Genomic DNA, 21784 nt, shown 5'->3' on the forward strand with positions numbered 1-21784 from the left:
GAGCTTTCAGTAATTAGCTATATTTGCTGATCTGACTTCCCACAGTGTAAGGTAAGCTTGTTTTAACCTAATTATAAGGTAGATACAGTGCTCGCAACGGTATGACATATCGGTACTTCAAGCACTAAACTTTTTTTTTTTTAAAGTAGATCAGAGGGACTTCCCAGTACCCCTGCACCCATGGCTACACACCTAGTGTGTCCTGATCACAGTGCTAGCCACAGTAACCAGGCAACCCATGGCACATCCAATCCACCTACCCGGTGACTACAGCATTGGAAACAGCAGCTGTGGCTTCTCATTCCTGAGTCCCGATCACTGTGGCCAGCAGTAATCGGGTGGCCTGCAGCACCCCCCACCTAGTGGCTGTAAGGGAGCCATCTCCAGCCGCTGTTTTGTTTAGCCTGTGGCTGCCTTTCTCTAACACCTCTCAGACCTGGTGCCTCCCGCTGGCACCTCCCGGTCCCGGCACCATCCACTGGTGCCTCCCAGCCCCTGGCCACGCTGATGATCCTGGTTGCTGATTGGATCTGGTCCCCAGCCCTACTGACTGATCCAGCCAGCCACTCCTGCGGCTTTTCAGAGGAGACTTTGGAGGCAGGCTCAGCCATCAGCTGTAATGAAAAAAGAAAAAAAGAAAAGGTGGTCTGCGCTATAACAATGGTTGACTCTAAATTCAAGTAAGCTAAAAGACCTTGCCCCTCCTCTTACCCTAATCCTCCCCTCCCGCAGCCTAACCCTGTCATCAAAACCCCCCACAGCCTTACCATAACCCTCCCCCTGCAGCCTAAAAATAACCATCCCGTACCCTGCAGCATAACCCTAACCCTCCCCTCCTGTAGCCTATCCCTAACCCCTCCCGCAAGCCTAACCTAACTGTCTACCCTCCCCCCGCAGCCTAACACTAAACCTCCCACCCCCTGCAGACAAACATTAACTGTCCCACCAAACCTAACTCTCCACTCACAGCCTAACCCTAACCATCCCGTCCCACGCAGCCTAACCCTAACCCACCCCTCCCGCAGCCAAACCCTAACCATCTCCCATCCCCCCCACAATCTAACCCTAACTGCTCTACCCCCTGCAGCCTTACCCTCCCCTTCCCCAGCATAACCCTAACCATCTCCAATCACCCCACAGCCTAACCCTAACCATCCCACCCCCTGCAAACTAACCATCCCCTTCCCCAGCTTAACACTAACCTTCCAACGGAATTGGAGAACTGCACAAAGACCATTCAGAGATAATTGGAAAACCGCAGCAAGGTCAGGACGGCGCCCAACAGATCAATTCGATCAACAGAGATGTCCGATATGCCACAGATGCCAACAGAGTGGACACAGGAAGTGGCAGTGTCAATCGGAAGCTTTAAACTCGGAAGTCCTGTGGCAGCGGACTGACCCTCGGGAGACTTCCAGCAATTAGGTCCAGGAAGAAAAATGTGCAGGATGAAGTACGTGGGTCAATGCCCAAGTCTGGGAATTTCTATTAATGGAATAGAAATTTGGCCCTTCTAGATACCGGATCACAAGTTCCGAAAACACTGGCAAGATGTCGACCTTATTCCCCCACCGCCAAACTGGTTGAAGTTATTGGCCAGAGATGATCAGCTGATTCCCTGTCAAGGATACTGGAAGTGCGACATTCAGATTGGTGGAACCTGTTTACGTCAATAAGGATGTATCATCACAAATGTGAATGAAAAAGGTATGCCAGCAGTCATACTAGGGATGAATGTGCTGCAGCATTGCCCTAATGAACTGGTAAACGCTTTACAGAGGGAAGTAGAGACATACTCAGGCAGGACAAGAGTGGGCTACAGAAAATTATGAAAACCTTAGAGGCACAACAGAACTTTACAAGTGCCAGTGGCCGCGTGAGAAAAGTTAGGATTGCGGAACACCATACCGTCAGACTGGAGCCAAACACCAAAACAGTGTTGTGATGTAAAAGCAAAATCAGGCCTGGGTGCCAGGACTATGAGGCCGTGGTGGAGCCTGACTCCCGGGGAACATTTTCAAAGGCCGTTGTAGCTAGAAGTGTAGTGTGGGTTAAGAAAGGAAGGTTGCCAGTATGGTTTCTCAACCCATTTGATCATTCAGTACATCTATACAGGAATCAGGCCATTGCTACTCTGACGAGAGTGACTTTCTAGAACATCTATCCCTTGCCCGGCTCGGATACGCAGATGACCGCTCAAGTCAAAGTGGATATGCCAGCGGAAGAAGATTCCCCATGGTGGAAGGATATTGAGATAGGCACATCAGAGACACCGGAGGAACAGAGGTTGGTAACGCTGGAGGTGGTACAAAAGAACTAAGCAGCCTTCAGTCAAGCTCCCTGAGACTTTGACTGTGTAAAAACTATACAGCATTGAATCCAAACCGGCAATAACCTACCATTCAGAAAGCGTCACCGTCCACTGGCCCCAGCCATGTATCAACCTGTGAAGAAAATGTTAGAAGACATGAAAAAATCGGGGGTTATTAGGAAAAGCTATAGCACACGGGCAGCCACGATGGTACTGGTAACCTATGATTTTGTGTGGATTATCGCAGACTGAATCAAATTACCCATGAAGATGCTTATCCCCTTCCCAGAATCGAAGAGACATTGACCGCACTAAATTCGGCAAGATATTTTTCAACCGTGGACCTCAATAGCGGGTACTGGCAGATACCAGTGGCCCCTGAAGATCGGGAAAAGACAGCCTTTGTTACGCCTATGGGCCTATATGAGTTCGAAAGGATACCCTTCGGGCTGTGCAATGCCTCAGGAACCTTCCAAAGAGTCGTGGAACACTGTTTGGGACATAAAAACTAAGAAATGGTCCTACTCTATCTCGATGAGATCATTATCTTCTCTCGATCTCACGAGGACCTCCAAATTCTCAACAAAGTTTTCCAACAATTAGCGGGATACAGGCTAAAGGTGAAGCCATCAAAATGTAATCTCTTAAACACATCAGTACAGTACCTTGGGCATATTGTCAGTGCTGAGAGAATTTCCTCCGATCTGGAGTAATATTTGAATTGTCAAATTCAAATATTACTTGGCAGCCTCAAAATTTACAGTCTTCATGGATAATAATCCCCTCGCTTACTTACGGCATGACTGGGAGCCCTGGAGCAACGTTGGTGTTCAAGAATAGCAAACTTTAACTTTACGATCAAGTACACGATAATGCTGATGCCCTTCCAGGTTACCGTTGTAACTGGAGAACAAGGTAGAAGGAGATAGAGTTGCCCCCTATCGCTGAAGAAAACATCCAGCAAAAGCTAATTGTTATTCCTTGTGAGGTCACTAAAACCATGAGGGTCAAGTAAAATGGGGAAAGAGCCCCTGAAACAGACACTGGCAGGAAATCCAGAAAGGTAGTTCCATAATTCAGGAATTGATACGGTTGTTAAGTACTGAAGGAGGACTCTCCAAGGCTCAACGATTGGCTGCAGATCCAGAACTAGTGAGACTTTGGAGACAGAAAGAAAAATTTCAAGTGCAAGATGGTCTTCTCCATCATCATTCCATTAACCCCAGGACCCATCACTCTACCCTGCAAATTGTGATTCCACGAGCCCATGCGCCTTGTATTCTAAAAAAGTATCATGACAAATCAGGACATTTCAGATACCAGAAAATGGATAATACAATAAGGGCCCGATTCTATTAGATAAGACTATGGGAGGATGTGGAGAAGTGGTGCCAATCCTGTCATTCCTGCAATCAGAAAAGAACCCCTGACCAGGCGCAGAGAGCTGCTCTACACCCCATCACTAGCGATCACCCACTTGAATTGGTGGCCATGGACCACGTCAAGTTAGAAGCAAGCCACAGCGGATATCAATATGCTCTGATAATTATAAACTACTATACTAAGTTTAATGTGGCAGTTCCAGTGCTGGGGCCAAGGGAACCAGTGATTGCTTAGGATGGGGGTGGTCCAGCGGGATCTGGACCCATTTAAGGAGCACAGCAGAGTGGGGAGGCAGTCTGCTCTGGGAAGAGAAGCTGGACGATCACCTGGAGGAACAGGATCATGGGCAGAAGAGTGCCTGGACGGAGACCAGATCATCTACCCAGGGCTAAGAGGATCGTCAGCGGATTCCGGGCGTGGACATTTCCCCGTGGTAGAGAAACGCAGGAAGACGCCGGAGAGCAGATCGGGAGGAGAGATCTGCGCGGCAAGAGGACCCGTGCAAGGTGTACAGCTGCCCAAGCCTTTGCCTGCCCACTTAGATGACCAGAGGACCATTCGGCATGGAGTCGCAGTGACTCACTGGAGAAATTGGAGTGGCCGGAGGACCAGGGGGAACCACCACCACAGCAATTGGTCGGAATCCAGCGGAGGCATGCAGGCTCTGCGGAGGACCTTTGACCGGCATGCAGATTTCGCGGAGGACACCTACTCCCAGGAGTGAATACCCGGAGAAGACCCCAGCTGACTGTGAAGAGAACATTGTGGACTGGAGACCAGACCGGAGAAGAGCGTCCACCGCCGGCTGAAGAACAGGAAAACTACATAAGGGTGCAGCCCCGGTGCGAAGATTCTGGAGCTGGGTTGGAGGTGGCAGAAGTACTGCAACATGGGTGAGCGACCTGTAACCCTTCCGCTATCAAACTCTGCCTCTGCAACTCTTCTGCTGCCATAACTCTGACCCTAAGAAGTAGTAAAGGTGGTAAGTTCCCCTCAATGACTGGAGCCCCGGCTCATCTTAATAAAAAAAAAAAGGGGGTAGGCTCCCCTCAATTACCTGCACCTTCGGCTTTATTATAGTTAATTAGGGGTCAGGCTTCCTGCACCCTTAATCCCCCATAGAGAAGTAGTAGGGGTGATCTCCTCACATTCCCTGGGTGCCCATTAGGTATTACAAAGGAGTAGACCCTCTGTTGGACAATTCCTGTAAAAAGAAAAGGGAGTAGGCAACTCCCGAAACTAGGTCATTCCAGGGGTACGCACCCTGTTTTAGTGTACCCTTAGGGTGGTCCTGCATTACTTTGGTAATACGGGTGTCTCCTGTTTATGTTAATGGTTATGCACCACCGTACTGCGCTACCTTCCCACACCAGCATACTGTGCTACCTTTCCACACCACATTACTGTGCTACCTTCCCACACATTATTACTGCGCTACCTTCGTACACCACATTATATTCTTCTGGGAAGGGTTTCCACTAGATTTTGGAACATGGCTGCATGAATTCATATCTATTCAGCCACAAGAACATTTATATCTGCTCCTAAGGAGCTGCTAAGTGCTGTGAGTCATCTAACCCCCTCAGACACTTGCTATCTCCATAACCTGGACATTTCTTGCTGACCTCCCTCCCTGGACTTACCACTTTTGCTTGCTGCTCTTATTGATTTTTATTTTTGCTTTTCAAAAAACCTCTCTGACTTCATCATTTTTGTACCATTAGCACATTACTTTTATACCCCTGAAAGGCATGTTTGCATTGCCATTGCTTTTACCACACTCCCACATCCATGCACTTTTAACACTGTTTGTCCCAGAATTTTCTTCTTTTACCCATAACATCTTCTGTTGTTCCTCTTACAATACGTTGTTGTAGTTGTACTTATAACTTTCACTATTCTCTAACCTGCTTTTTACAATTTTCATTGCATCATCTCTGTCTACTGCACACACTATAACTATCAACTGCTTAATGACCGGAGTACCAACTCTTACTGGGTTCACTACGATATGCCGGCGGACGGGCTCCCGGCAACCAGCATACCGGCGCCGGGAGCCCGACCGCCGGCTTACCGACAGTGTGGCGAGCGCAAATGAGCCCCTTGCGGGCTCGCTACGCTCGCCACGCTACGGGCACGGTGGCGCGTTACGCGCGCCACACTATTTTATTCTCCCTCCAGGGGGGTCGTGGACCCCCACGTGGGAGAATAAGTGTCGGTATGCCGGCTGTCGGGATCCCGGCGCCGGTATACTGTGCGCCGGGATCCAGTCAGTCGGCATACTGAAGACCACCCCTCTTACTGTGCTCGACTTGTGCTACTTTTTGATATATTTGCTACTTTCATTGTATCACATTTTCCACTACTATTTACTGCCACCCAGTAAATCAGGGGTGGGGAACCTCCGGCCCGCGGGCCGTATAAGGCCCGCAAAGCCGTTTGTTCTGGCCCACCTGCTTGTGTCAGTGAGACACGCCGCCGATTAGTCCAGCGGCGGCGTGTCTCAGCTGTCAGGGCAGGGAGGAGAGCGCAGCTACATGTCCGGCGGCAGTGGCAGGTAAGATCTCAAACCAGCCGCCGGTTTGTGAGCCAATCAGAGCTCTCGGACCGGCAGCCAATCAGGAGCTCTGATCGGCTCACGAACCGGCGGCTGGTTTGAAGTCCTACACACCGCCGCCGCCCGACATAGTCACGCTCTCCTCCCTGCCCTGACCCCCTGACACCCGAGACATGCCGCCGGATGGAGCAGCAGCGGTGAGCAGCACAGTGGGGTGGGGGGGGGGGCACTGTGGGGGAATTTGTGGATCTGGCACTGTGGGGGCATTTGTGGATCTGGCACTGTGGGGGCATTTGTGGATCTGGCACTGTGGGGGCATTTGTATACCTGGCACTGTGGGGGAATTTCTGTATCTGGCACTGTGGGGGCATTTGTGGATATGGCACTGTGGAGGCATTTGTGGATCTGGTACCGTGGGGGCATTTGTATACCTGGCACTGTGCAGGAAATTGTGTATCTGGCACTGTGGGGGCATTTATGAATCTGGCACTGTGGGGGCATTTGTATACCTGACACTGTGGGGGCATTTGTATAATTGGCACTGTGGGGGTATTTGCATACCTGGCACTGTGGGGGTATTTGTATACCTGGCACTGTGGGGGCAATTGTGAATCTGGCACTGTGGGGGCATTTGTAGATCTGGCACTGTGGGGGCATTTGTGGATCTGGCACTGTGAGGGCATTTGTGGATCTGGCACTGTGGGGGCATTTGTGGATCTGGCACTGTGGGGGAATTTGTATTTCTGGCACTGCACTGGCATGTGTATCTGGCACTGCACTACTGGGGGCATATGTGTATCACGTCCCATTTTAATTGACCACACCCATTTTTGGCAGCGCGCACTTAGTACCTCTAAGAGGCAGACCTACTGGGGGCAGGGTCATTTTTAAGTTGAGAATTTTTGTATGGCCCCCGAAGGATTTTATAAATATCCAAATGGCCCTTGGTAGAACAAAGGTTCCCCACCCCTGCAGTAAATAGTGTCCTAACCCAATACCCATCCCCACCCTTTGCCAGACCCAGCCCACCCTCACACACCAGCAACCCTGCCAATATCATCCATATCTGTCCATCACCCTCTCTATCTTTCTCCTGTGCCCTCTAGAATTTCAGATGCATCCATAACATACTGCCCACTATCCATGATCTCTTCATTTCCAACTCTCTGGCCACACTACTATCAGCTGCCTGCCACCTATTCCTCAATCCTCCTGATGCCTCCAGATTGTGCTCGCTTCTGAACATCCATCCTTGGAGGTCCACAGTCTTCCGTACCCCTCCTGGTGGTATCCTCCGCCCATGCGACTGGACTAACTTGCTTCCTTGCTGCTGCGATTATGACCTTATGCTCATGTGTGAAATCTAATGCCATTATTTATATATTGACCTCACAACTGTTTTAATACTGCCTTTTATGCCACTGTGTTTCTATATGCTATACATAGAAACATAGAATTTGACGGCAGATAAGAACCACTTGGCCCATCTAGTCTGCCCCTTTTATTTATCCTTTAGGTAATCTCAACCCTTTTTGAACCTTAATTCTTTGTAAGGATATTCATTTGCCTATCCCAAGCATGTTTAAATTGCTCTACGTTCTTACTTCTACTAACTGCACACCCTGCCAACAGCAACCTACACAGTGCACCCCAGATGGCTACCACGGATGGTTCCTCTATGGGCAGATGTACTACAAGCTGACCTATTCATATATGGCATATCATACTATTACACATGTCAGTTTTCCCATATATGCATTGGGTCCTTGTATGGCTTAACTCCCACAGTGTAACCTTTGTAGAGCACACAATATGGCTGCTTCACCTGGTACAGTCATGAATGGGATGAAAAACACATGGACCCTACTACTAGCATTGGGATGCTGCAACCACTCATTTTGTGTCATCTCTTCTAGGCATAACCTATTCCGCCCAGGATATTCCTACGTGTTGCGCACAAGATGGCTGCCTTGCCTAGTACTGTTCGCATGTGGAAAATACAACCCGTGAAAGTTATTACCCAAAATGAATATACCAACCCTGCATTACGCTTATGTGCGCTTTAGGTCTTCTTTTTCTAGGTTGCTTTTCTACTTGCTGTAAATCTAAATCCTTTGTAAAATTAGTTTTTATTATTTATGTCTGTAAAGCGACTTTGAGTCCTGCTGGAGAAAAGATCTATATACATAAAATGATTATTATTATTATTATTATTATTATTAGTGAGATTGAGCACTTGTGTTGGGCATTAAGGCCTGGCTCACAGTCTATATTACAGTAGGGTTGGGGCTGAAATGCCGGCATTCAGCATGCTGGCAGTTAGAATACAATACCGGCAGCGGCATCCTGATGGTTAGAATCAGGTAAGTATGCTAACACTCCCCCCCAACCCTACCTTACCGCAGCCTAAACCTACCATCTCCCACCACCACAGCCTAACCCTAGCCCACCACAGTGGTGCCTAAACCTAACCCCCCCATACCGCAGCCTAAACCTAACCCTCCCCCCATAAACTGTCTGGGCGCAGGCTTGGACTGGCCCACAGGGGTACAGGAGAAACCACCGGTGGGCCCTACTGCCTGGGGCTCCACCTTCTGCTCTAAGGGTCAGGTTCCAGACTGTGCACTTGAATTATACATTATACATATGTTACCTTATACTGGACTATGGTGTATTTTCTACAGTGCATTGCTGTTATTAATCTGTTAATAATCTGGTACATTATCATGCATGCAGCAGCTGAATTTACTGTATATATTTATGAAGGGGCCCAGATGTTGCACTCTCTAATGGTTAGTCAAATCAATGAGGTGGTAGGCCACACCCCCTCTGCAGACTGGCCACACCACTAACATGGGCCCCTACCACTGCATCCCCCCGGTGGGCCCCCCTACATGCCCCAGTCCGACACTGTCTGGACCAGCAATCTCAGTGCATATATGCAAACTTTGATCTGATCTGTATAAAACTGTACTTATGTGCTGGTTAACCTTTGAAAAACACCTTTGAAAAAGACTTTTCATGTTCTGAAAAACATTGGGTCAGACTGGACTAGACTGAATTCTGTATGTTGCATTGTTTTTTATGTAATAGCTTCTTTAGTTGTTCTATATGAAAGCAAAGAACAGTTAAGCCTTCAAGTAACTTTCAATACAGTGCATATGCCTATAATTATCCCTGACGTTCTCTCTGCTGAGATGAGCTCTTAAATACAAAAATAAACTACCATATGACTTCCCTTGCTCTCCTCACTGGCTGAGGCGTTCCAGCGCCAGATGGGTTAACCAATGACCTCAACCCAGACTGCATTTCGCTGTTTGCAGTTTACATAAAGTTACCCTGACAACTATGCAAATGGAGAAATCTCAGGACGTCATATCTGACCAATCCCAGTACAGGAAAGTGTCCTCATGGAATAGGGAGGGTATATAAGTGAAAGCAGGCAGTGGAGCTTGCTCATTACAGCATGAGAGTGCAGAAGAGGAAGTGGGTGGAGAATTGCAGTAACAAACTGACAACCACAAAGAACTGAAAACTTGAACTGCAGAGAAAGCCAGACAGAAAAGAACATGTTCAGAGTTCCTGTTTTTAACCAGCTTTTCTAAGCAACTCGTGAAATACAAATGAAATATTTTTCTTTAACGAAGAACAAAGGCAAGGACATTAACTGGGCATCCAAATAAGGTGAATACTGTTCGATAAAGAAACTGTAATCTGTCTTGTACAAACGCACTTCATTGCCAAGAAGAGGCCCCACATGGACAACTGGCCAAAATATATGCATGAGGAATAAATGAAAGCGCTAAAGCTACTGCTGAATTTCCTGACTTGGCAGCCATCTATTTTACTATTTCTGATCAGCACTGAGGCTTTCTGGAAGGGGAGTATTTCCCCTCATTTTATTCAAATAGTGCCAGAGGATAATGGAAATACCTTTTTACCATGATGATTTGTTGAATTTATATCCAGCTCCCATTTCTTATTCTACCACTGCCAGCACCATGATGAAGAAGAATTTAAATCTCAACATAGGTGATCAAGTCGTGTCACATGAAAAGGGACACCAGCTTGAGGAGGACGGTTTGCTCACCTCATCTGACTTGGGCCTATTGAAGCTGGCATCTCCGGAACTTGAGAGACTGATTATCCAATCAAATGGCTTGGTCACTACAACTCCTACTAGTAGCCAATTTCTGTACCCTAAGATGCATAGTGAGGAGCAGGAATTTGCAGATGGATTTGTTCAGGCATTGGAGGACCTACACAAACAAAATCAGTTGAGCAAAGGCATGAAGATGGGCTCCGTGAGTAGCGGAACTACTGTTCATCCTCCCTCAGATACTCCTGTTTATGTCAACCTTAACAGTTACTCCAGTGACATTATGGGTAACACAATGCACTACTGTACAGACCCTGTGTACCCTCCGTTACCAAGCAGCATGGAACAGCAGCAGTCTAACTTTCATACACACAGACTGCATGCATTGAAAGATGAGCCTCAAATAGTGCCAGAGGGGGCTAGTTTTGGGGAAAGTCCTCCACTATCTCCCATAGACATGGATAACCAGGAGAGAATCAAGGCAGAAAGGAAAAAGCTGAGAAATAGGATAGCAGCTTCCAAATGCCGAAAAAGAAAATTGGAACGGATTTCAAGGCTAGAGGAGAAAGTGAAGAGCCTGAAAACCCAGAACACAGATTTGGCTTCCACAGCTAGTTTACTAAGAGAGCAGGTGGCACATCTAAAGCAGAAGGTTATGAGTCATGTCAATAGTGGCTGCCAGCTTTTGCCTCACCACGTCCATGCATACTGATATAGCCTAAACATTCTTTAATGATGGCTGCATTGCAAAGTACATTTATCGAATGTTAGGTGAAGATGGTTTGTTCTGATTTAATGGACATCAAGTCATTTGTGAAAACCATTTACCGTGTTTTCTTTCCTGGTTGCAACTAACTACACTTTTTTTCATCACATGAAATAACTGAGACACAGTAATAGTAAAAAGGCTTTGCAATCATTTTGGGTGACAACATTAGCACGGATTCATGGACTTTTCCCAGGACTCTTATGGTATGTACTTATGGGCAGTTATACATCCACCCATGGTGTGTTGCTGCTATGCATTGAGTAGGAGGTTAATTGTACAAAAACATACTTCAGAATAATAAACAACATAAGCATTTTGAGAAACGCACTGCTATTACTCCCAGTAGTGAGTTGCAAAGAAGAACAGGCCAGAAATGCATACAGTTGCAATTAGGGTCTGCTCAGAAGTCTGCAATGTAAATACAGAAGCTGCAGTACTCCCAGTGATCTGAGGAACACCATTATGAGATCTGATTAAGCAGTGTCTTTTGTATGCAGCTCATTGCAACATACCACAGTGAAAACCTTTAGAAAGTCAGTGCTAAATTAGCTAAGCCACTTTTTGTTTCTCATTATGTCAGAACAGTTTATAATGCCACCATCAATTGCCACGCGTTACAGTCTATGCAGAAATGTGCACTAATGTATATATATATATATAACACCAGCCTTGTTTTGATGTTAGGCTTGCTCAGTGTTTTAAGCTGGTATTATATAGAGGGAGAACTGTGTTGTGCACTGCTTTAATAAGTAAGCTACCTTTCCAAAAAGTGTAAATGAACATGCTGCAATTAAAGAGACTTTCCGGTGTTTTATTAACAGATTGAAAAGAATGAAATAGTGTGTCAGTAACATGTACTGGGCTCCAGCTCTTAATGTACGTATATACTGTATGGGACCTGACAGGTGAAGATCTGCCAACAATGTTTACAAAACTGAGGAATCATTTTTCAGAAGACTATGATCCACTTTGGACTGGAAAAATCTTCCTTCATCAGGCCACTCCTGCACTATATGTTGGAGCTATATAGTCTGTGGGGTTATACGATGTTTTGGAAATGTGCTCAGGCTTCTTAATTTGTAAGGTAAACTGTAAATATATTTCACACAACTGTTTTGTTTATAAAGTTGTTTTTGCAAAATGTAAGTATATTTTATGCAGTTTTTGTTACAGTACATTCCAGTGATATTATACAGCACTATGTAATAAAGCTTTGTATTATGACTATTGTTTCTGAGGTATTTTGGTTTTCTATTCAGCAATTTACAAATGAGATTTAAGATTGCAGTATCTAAAGTGAACAATCTATGGGTTGCTATGTCTTATACAAGCTGAAATTGAGGGTGTGTAACGTTTTGTCCCCTCATTGTTCCCCACTAGGAGCAGCACATGCAGCACGCCCTTATACAGCTGTTGAATTACAAATCCTATGGTGACGTCAGACTAAAGTGTGCTGTTACAAATCAGATGTAAGAAACATATAGAATTTGATAGCAGATCAGAACCACTTGGCCCCAGGGCCGGATTAAGCAGTGGGGGTGCCCGGGTCTCTTAAGACAGGGGGGACCCAGTGTAAGAAGGGGAGGGGTATATTTTAGATTGTGCATACCTCCCAGCTTGACCCATTCCAGGAGGGACAAAATGCTCTCTACCTGGACTTCCCTCTTAATATAAGATTGATGTTACCTGTGTTGCACCATTTAGTTGATAAGAAAGGTATTTCAACACACGTGATTGCAATCAATATTTAAGAAGAAGTCCAGGTAGAGAGCATTTTTTCCCTCCTGGAATGGGTAATGTTGGGAGGTATGGATGGGTATATTAAATTTAAACCAATGGTGCATATTAGATTTAAACTAATAGTTATTAATCCCTCAGTACTGTTTATAGCGCCACCTAATTGAAAGACAACTATTTTATAATATTTTCTTGTAGTGGAACAAAGACATCTTAAATAACCTTAAAATAAACATAGAAAAATAAAATCTACTGTATACTTTATCTTGTCACATGCAAGAACAGCAGAAGCCTCTGTCTACTTAAACACTGGGACAGGATTTAGGAAGTCTCTCTGTGTGCGTGTGTGTCTAGACCAGACGTTCTCAAACACGGTCCTCAAGGCATCAACATTCCAGGTTTTAAGTATATCCATGCTTGGCCACCGGTGACTTAATTAGCACTTCAATCAAACGGAATTAACCATTTGTGCTGAGATATGGATATACCTAAAACCTTGTCCGTTGGGGTGCCTTAAGGACCGTGACTGAGAACCTTTGCTCTAGACTAGAGGTTCTCAAACTGTGTGCCGTGTCATCCTGGGGTGCCGCAGTACACTTGCAGGGATGCCCTAGATTGGTGGTCATGGACCAATTCAAACTATTTATTGTCAATATAATACACAAAACTAGTGTTTGTGGCTACCAATAATAAAAGATGTGGACAAACAGAAGCAAATCTTGTACCTCACCACACTATTAAACCTAAGGATGATATATAAACAGGGCCGGTGCTAGGGTTTTCGGCGCCCCCCTGAAAACTATAAATTTGCACCCTCCCATACTTTACAAAGGCACAGCACACGTCTTTGGTGCAGACCGAAAAAGGGGTGTGGTCTTACACAGAAGGGGCATGGCCACACAATAGTACCCCCATTTCAAATTACGCCACAGTAGCACAATCTTATTCACATAACACTGCACCTAGAAGTGCTTCTTATACACAAAATCCCGCCTTTAGTAATGCAGCTTACACAAAATCCCACCCTGTTGTAGTGCCGCTTACACAAAATGCCCCCTTAGTACTGCCGCCTACACAAAATCCCCCCGTAGTAGTGCCGTTTACGCAAAATGCCCCCTGTAGTAGTGCCGCTTACACAAAATGCCCCCTTAGTACTGCCACCTACAAAAAAATCCCCCCGTAGTAGTGCCGTTTACGCAAAATGCCCCCTGTAGTAGTGCCGCTTACACAAAATGCCCCCTGTAGTAGTGCCGCTTACACAAAATGCCCCCTGTAGTAGTGCCACTTACACAAAATCCCCCCTGTAGCAGTGCTGCTTACACAAAATCCGCCCTGTAGTAGTGCCGCTTACACAAAATCCCCCCTGTAGTAGTGCCGCTTAAACAAAATTCCACCTGTGGTAGTGCCACTTACACACATTTTGCCCACCCAGTCACACATACACACACATGGATACACAGATACACACATACATACATACACACACACACACACACACACACACACACAGATATATATATATATATATATATATACACACACACACACACACACACACACACACACACACACACACACACACACACATCCACTTTCTCAAGCTCACTCACTCTCTTTACTTTTTCTTACCAAAAGGAAGTCTGGCTGGCCGGAGCTGTCCATCCTCCTGTTCCTCCTCATGATCAGCCTGGTCCCTTGTAGCTCCGCCCCTTGGTTCCGTGTAGCTCTACCCCCTTTTCGGGTCTTCCTGCACAGTGAGTAAACACTGCGCGCTGTCACACAGTTAGGGTGGGGGAGAGGACGCTTAAAGCTTCCGGTGCCGCCTTCTGTCACAGTGTGACAGGCGCAGCAGCAGGGGGGACAGGTGGCGCAGCAGCAGGGGGATGCAGAGCAGCTAGAACGCCTCTCAAGCCTGCGCCTACCTGCACTGCATCCCTTTGCTGAGTTGGTAGCGCCGGACCTGCATATAAACATAATTTACTTAATTTAATATTTTTTTGTACATTTCTCAATAGAAATGTTTGGTCTGACGATGCCATGAAAATAATTCTGATACTCTAGGACGCCATGATTCAAAAAAGTTTATGAACCACTACTCTAGACCCTTATTAGATAACAGGTAACACAGGACCCAGACACTGCAGTGGGAAGGAGAAGAAGCTATGATCCCTCTGTCACTTACAGCTCTCTTCGCCCTCCTCTAGCTCATGAAACCTGACACTCTTGTATCTCTGCCTGCACTGCATACTACATACTGTGTAGTGATGTCCGTGTGCTCTGGCTGGGAGCCCCCTGACAAAGGGGGTTCCTGGAGTACAGTATGCCCTGCACCCCCCGCCGCCCCTTAATCTGGCTATGCTTGGCCCATCCAGTCTGACCTAAACTCCTGTACATGCATGAACTTATACACATACACATTATGTTTTTTTGTTTTATGTCAGGAGCCAATAAACCTACCAATGGGGGTAATTCTGAGTTGATCGAAGCAGCAAGAAAGTTAGCAATTGGGCAAAACCATGTGCACTGCAGGGGAGGCAGATATAACATTTGCAGAGAGAGTAAGATTTGGGTGGGTTATTTTATTTCTGTGCAGGGTCAATACTGGCTGCTTTATTTTTACACTGCAAATTAGATTGCAGATTGAACACACCACACCCAAATCTATCTCTCTCTACAAATGTTATATCTGCCCCCCCTGCTGTGCACATGGTTTTGCCCAATTGCTAAAAAATTTCCTGCTGCGATCAACTCGGAATTACCCCCAATATATTTTTGGATTAAGGGAGGAAACACACGCAAGTATGGGGAAAATATACAAACTCCACATAGTTAGGGCTGTGGTGGGTGGGAATCAAACCCATTACCTTTCAAATTGTCAGTGCAGAAGAGCTGTTGAATTGTGAATATTTTAGATGTAATGTTCCAATCCTGAATTTGCCAAAAAAGCACTAAATCACGTTGTGGGATCTACTTGGAAATCCATTATGTAAGTACTTAAAAGTAAAGCGGGATACACACGGACAGATGTATACTTACTTTCTAAGGAATCTGACTAAAGTGCTTTGAAATTAAGCATACATCTCTCCGTTTTTATGCCCCACAGCGATAGCGATGCGTGGCCTCGCACTCCCCTATCGCCGGTTCTAGAATGGGCGGCATGCAGGCACAATCTACTTACATTGCTCACTTCATCGCACTGTTTGCTGAGCGGGGAAAGAGATGTGTGCTGAGCGTTCTGTGATAGATCGCTCAGCACACATCTCTCCGTGTGTACCCTCCTTAAGTCCTCATGAAGATCTGTCAATCACTAGAGATCTGCTGGCGCTGTGCCAGTGTGAAGTAAGCACAGTGCAGAACACTCTTCCATGTGCTAATCAGTATCTGTTGCATTCTCCTTATATGAGATGTACGTTTGTGTCCCCAACTACCTATTCTGTGCACTTTTTCCTCAACTCTGCATCTTAGTTCACATATAGGGCCCTATTCAGAGGTGGACAATAACTGCATGCAATGCTAAAGGTTTGCACAGTTGAGTGATAGCTGCATGTGTCAGATAGGTCAGTGCTAATGACCATTCATACACTGCCCCGCGCATAGGCGCGCTATCATAAAGATCATAGCGTTCCAGTCATGTACCACACTTCGACAGTTATATATGGGGAGAAGTGGCAACAGTGCACATAACGGAGGATCATACATCTACCCCTAGGTACTTAGGGCCTAATTCAGACCTGATTGCAGCAGCAACATTGTTCTTTAATGGGCAAAACCATGTGCACTGCAGGTGGGGCAGATATAACATGTGCAGCGAGAGTTAGATTTGGGTGGGTTATATTGTTTCTGTGCAGGGTAAATACTGGCTGCTTTATTTTTACACTGCAATTTAGATTTCAGTTTAAACACAACCCACCCGAATCTAACTCTCTCTGCACATGTTATATCTGCCCCCCCCCCCTTCCTGCAGTGCACATGGCGGGTCATTCCGACCCGATCGCTCGCTGCAGTTTGTCACAGTGCAGCGATCGGGTCGGAATTGCTCATGTGCCGGCGCTGCAGTGCGCTGGCGCATGGCAGCTTTCGTTGCCTAGCGATCACCTCTGAGACAGAGGCGGTCGCTGGGTGGGAGGGGGCTGAACGTCGGCGTTAAGCCGCCGTTTAGGGGGAGCGGTCCGGCCAATGCAGGCGTGGCCGGAACGTTGGGGGGGCGGGCCACGGTGGCTGCGTGACGTCTCACGCAGCCGCTGCGGCCAGCGGCAGTGACAATTAACTACCGGCCAGCCGCAGGAGCTGCGCTGGCCGGGAGTTACTGCTCAAATACAAAGGCATCGCCGCTGTGCGATGCTTTTGTATTTGTGCTGAGGGGGGCCGGACTGACATGCGGGGCGGACTAGCCCTGTGCTGGGCGTCCTCTCGCATGTCAGGGAAGATGATCGTAGCTGTGCTAAATTTAGCACAGCTACGATCAACTCGGAATGACCCCCATGGTTTTGCCCATTAGAGAACAATTTTGCTGCTGCGATCAGGTCTGAATCAGGCCATTAGAATTTGGGTTTTTTGGGGGCGTAAAAGAATTGGTATAAAGTTGCAGATTAAGCATAACAGTGCATGGGGTGGGTCATTTGTATCAGAGTCTATCTTATGCCTTTTTACCCTACATTGTGTACCTTTACCTCAATTTTTCTACTTTTTTCCTCCATGGTGCTACTTATAGAATACTAGGTACTAGGCATTAGTGTTTGACGTGGTAAAATATACGGCTGGCTAAACAGGGCTATTTGGCACAATTTGAGAATAGGCGTAAATAAACAGAAGCCTAACCATAACCTTCTAATATAGAGGGGGTATCCAATTAGGGGTCGTTTTTAACGTCTGAAAACGGACCCAAGAGTGTGCGATAACACATGGGATCCGGGATAAGATCCAATCCCATCTGTTATCACTGCTCCGGCAGTCACCTATCGCAGATTATGCTTCGGGTGCCTGAGGCCCACTTAGCATAATCCAGTGGTTCTCAAACTGTGTGCCGTGGGGCACCACTTGCAGGGATGCCTCAGGTTGGTGGTCCTGGACAATTTCAAACTATTTATTGTCAATGTAATAGGTAAAACTAATGCTGGTGGCTGTCAATCATAAAATATGTGGACAAACAGAAGTGAATCCTGTCCCTCACCACATAACAGAAACTAAGGATGACATATAAACATAATTTACTTAATTTAATATTTCTTTAAAAATTTCTCAATAAGAAACTTTTGACCTAAGAGTGCCGTAAAAATAATTCTGGTACTCTAGGGTCACTGGCGTATCTGTAATGGGTGCAGTGTGTGTGGTGCACATGGGCCCCTGGGTCCAGAGGGGGCCCACACCGCACACACTGCACCCGTTTCTTCTATACTTACCTTTCCAGCGTCCATCGGTGACTGTGTGTGGGCCCCCTCCTCTCCTGTAGCTGTCACCGCCGCTGCTAGCGCACTGAGCGCTAGAGACTCAGTGCTGACAGCGGTGGACAGCGGCGGTGACGGCTACAGGAGAGAAGGGGCCCACACACGGAGTCTGCACACGGGTCCCCTCCTCTCTAGAGACGCCGCTGTCTAGGACGCTTAGAAACACTGGCATAATCCCTGATAAGAGCTGGCATCAGGGGGAGGAGCGTGCAGCATCGGGCTAAATTACCGCTGTTAATAGGATATCCCCTATAGAGTCAAAATACAATAATTTATATATAAAACAATCAATGCAAAATAATATTATTGACAGAAATTTCTCCCAGGAGAACAATAAATATAAAAGCAATAATATTGCTCAAAAGGTAATGTGGGGTGTAGTCACAATGCCACCGGACAGGATCCCGGCAGTTGAAATACCGACACTGGAATCCCGACTGGCGGCATAATGCTGGCATCAAAATCCTGATGGAGATCGGGATCCCGGCGTCAAAATACGACGCCTGGAATCCCGAATGCCCTTTTAGCATGACGCGCTTGCGTCCGGCCGCGGGAGGTGGGAGGTTAGGTTTAGGCATAAAAAGGGGGATTAGGGTGCAGGGACGGGAGGGGGCGGGTTAGGGTTAGGCACATAGAAGGGGAGGTTAGGCACTAAGCAGGGAGGGTTAGGTTTAGGCAGTGGGGAAGAGAGGGTTAGCACCACTGGGGAGGGTTAGGGATAGGCACCCACAAGGGGAGGTTAGGGTAGGGAGCTGGGGAGGGTTAGGGTTCTTTTTGGGAGACTGTCAGTATTCTGATGGACAGGATGCCGCTGTCTGTATTCTAAAGGGCCCCATACACTAGAACGATAATTCCCGATTTCAGCTAATTTCGGGTATTCGGGCCAATATATCAGGTGAAATCGGGCATTTTGGAGGTGTTTCCGGATCGGATCCCCTAGGTCGCTAGTGCTGCACTCGTGATATATCATGATCGTCTGGAATCGTATGGAAAAAGGTATGTTTTTTTGTGCCTGCGATATATGTCGCCTGCACTATATCATAGGAAGTTTGACTGGCATTCTCAGGACACTCCGATCAGCAGCAGCAGCAACGCAGCAGCCGGAGAACTCTACTGTGTATATCCGATTTGATTGGATTTCCATTGCCCCAAGTATGTATTTCCACACTGACCGCCAATCACTGTCCACCTAGCACACTGTCCACCAATGTAATCATACTGACCATCAATGTAATCACACTGACCACCAATGTATTATAAATTATTGTTCACATTTTATTTATTTGTGTGTGCCCAAAGTGATTTCTACCCCCTAAAGCCATGTGTTTTCACTGCCACTGTACCCCAATGCTGCACCATGTGTTTGTGTGCCCAAAGTCATTTTAACCCCCAAATGGCCATGTGTTTTCACCGCCACTGTACCCCAATGCTGCACCATTGATGTTTGTGTAATGAGGAAAGTATTTACAAAAAAAACTTTAATTTTACAAAACATATATTATAAAAATGTAAACACCATGTAAACAAAAAAACATTTAACCATATAACCATTTAACCATATACCTTAATTAAAACCATTTGTAAAACAAAAAATGTAACAGTTTGTGCACCACTTTTTTATCATTACAGATATGTCTCTGGATCAAGACACAGACTTTATCACGGGCCTACTAGACATGTACCGTGGCCATGAATGTCTCTGGAAGGTCAAGGCCAAGGGGTATTCTGATAGAGTGCGACGGAATGCGGCATTGGAGGAGTTAGTGGAGTACTGCAGGCCCTTTGTGTCCGATGCTGACAAAGAATGGGTCAAGAAAAAGATCCAGAACCTGCGTACGGTATTCCTCAAAGAACACAAAAAAATGGAACAGTCTTAAAGGTCTGGAGCAGGTTCTTCCCGGATTTCCAAGACCTCGCTCTGGTACTACCCCATGCTGGAGTTTGTCCTGGATCAGGAGGCTACCCAGACAGGTTTCACCTTCCTCCCTCGGACTGCCACACCAGAGCCTGAAGACGGTGACCTATCTCTGTCGGCATCTGTAAGTATATATTTTTTAAGATGTTTTTACGTTTTTCCAAGTTCCAGTATCAGTCCAACACAGTAAACTAATTAAATGGGGATCCGGTCTGAAGATCGACAGTGTCTAGGTCGACAATGTTTAGGTCGACATGGATGGAAGGTCGACAGGGTTTCTAGGTCGACATGTGCTAGGTCGACAGGTCTAAAGGTCGACATGATTTTTTCACATTTTTTTTCTTTTTTTGAATTTTTTCATACTTAACAATCCACGTGGACTACGATTGGAACGGTAAAGTGTGCGGAGCGAAGCGGTAGCGGAGCGAAGGCACCATGCCCGAAGCATGGCGAGCGAAGCGAGCCATGCTAGGGGACGCGGTGCACTAATTTGGGATCCCGGTCACTCTCCGAAGAAAACGACACCAAAAAAATAAAAAAATCCTCATGTCGACCTTTAGACCTGTCGACCTAGCACATGTCGACCTAGAAACCCTGTCGACCTTCCATCCATGTCGACCTAGTGACTGTCGACCTATAGTGGTCGACCTGAACATTGTCGACCTAGACACTGTCGATTTGATGAACAACACCCAATTAAATGTGGGCCTCTTACCAATCGACTGCACCCACCCCGTTAAAATAGGCCAGGTACTCGTCCCTGACCTGTTTTGCCCCTAGACTCGACCTAAAATGGAGTGGAGGTGGTACCACAGAGGGAAATGGTGAAGTCTCCTCTGGGTGTTCTGGGTCTGGGTCTCCTGGCACTTCTCTGGGCAGTGTCCTATGCTGGGTGGTTTTGCTGCACAAATAGTTATGCAGGACACAGCACGCAGTCAGTAGCGGATCTTGCCACGGGCAAGCAGGACTTTTGCCCGGGGTGCCGCCTTCCGGAGGGCGCCGGCGCCATCCGGAGGGCGCCGGCGCCATCCGGAGGGTGCCGCACCATGGCAAGATCCGCTGCTGCTGTGCCCCCCGCTGCCGCTGCCCGCTGTGAAGGGAAACTAGACGCTGTATGAAGCCACGCCCTGTATTGCCACCCGGGTCGCAAAAAGCCCCTGAACTGGCCCTGCACGCCGTCACCGCCCAATCTTCTCCACTTGCAAATTGATAGACGTAAGGAATATGCTGAAACGGCTAGACAGGATCCCAAAAGTGTTCTCTACAATTCGTCGTGCCCGGGATAGCCTAAAATTGTAGATACGCTTCTCCCTTGTCAGGTGCCTTTGAGGGTACGGCTTCATAATGTTCTCGTAGAGTGCGAAGGCCTCGTCAGCCATGAAAACAAAATTGAGGCCGTGCTGGGTTTGCTCCCTAGATGGCAAGATCAGGGTCTTTGTGGTGAGACGCTTGTACTAGGTGGTATTCTTCAGCGAACCACCGTCTGATGCACGTCCGTTTTTGACAACGTCAATGAAGATGAATTCATAGTTGGCATTCACCACTGCCATCAGCACGATGCTGAAATAC

At 46.8% G+C, this 21784-nt stretch overlaps 1 protein-coding gene across 1 annotated transcript; it reads left to right on the forward strand.

Moving 5' to 3' along the window:
* The first annotated feature begins 9690 nt into the window (after positions 1–9690).
* On the forward strand, positions 9691–12343 carry LOC134901760 (transcription factor JunD-like). The gene has a single exon (XM_063914339.1). The coding sequence runs from the start codon at positions 10175–10177 to the stop codon at positions 11060–11062; it is 888 nt and encodes a 295-aa protein (XP_063770409.1). The 5' UTR covers positions 9691–10174; the 3' UTR covers positions 11063–12343.
* Positions 12344–21784: the final 9441 nt, after the last annotated feature.

Source organism: Pseudophryne corroboree, chromosome 1 (genome assembly GCF_028390025.1).
Source record: "Pseudophryne corroboree isolate aPseCor3 chromosome 1, aPseCor3.hap2, whole genome shotgun sequence".
Classification (NCBI taxonomy): Eukaryota; Metazoa; Chordata; class Amphibia; order Anura; family Myobatrachidae; genus Pseudophryne; species Pseudophryne corroboree.

Bases quoted from the DNA above. Each gene is read 5' to 3' on its own strand.
- LOC134901760 (XM_063914339.1), top strand. From the start codon at position 10,175: ATGGAAATACCTTTTTACCATGATGATTTGTTGAATTTATATCCAGCT.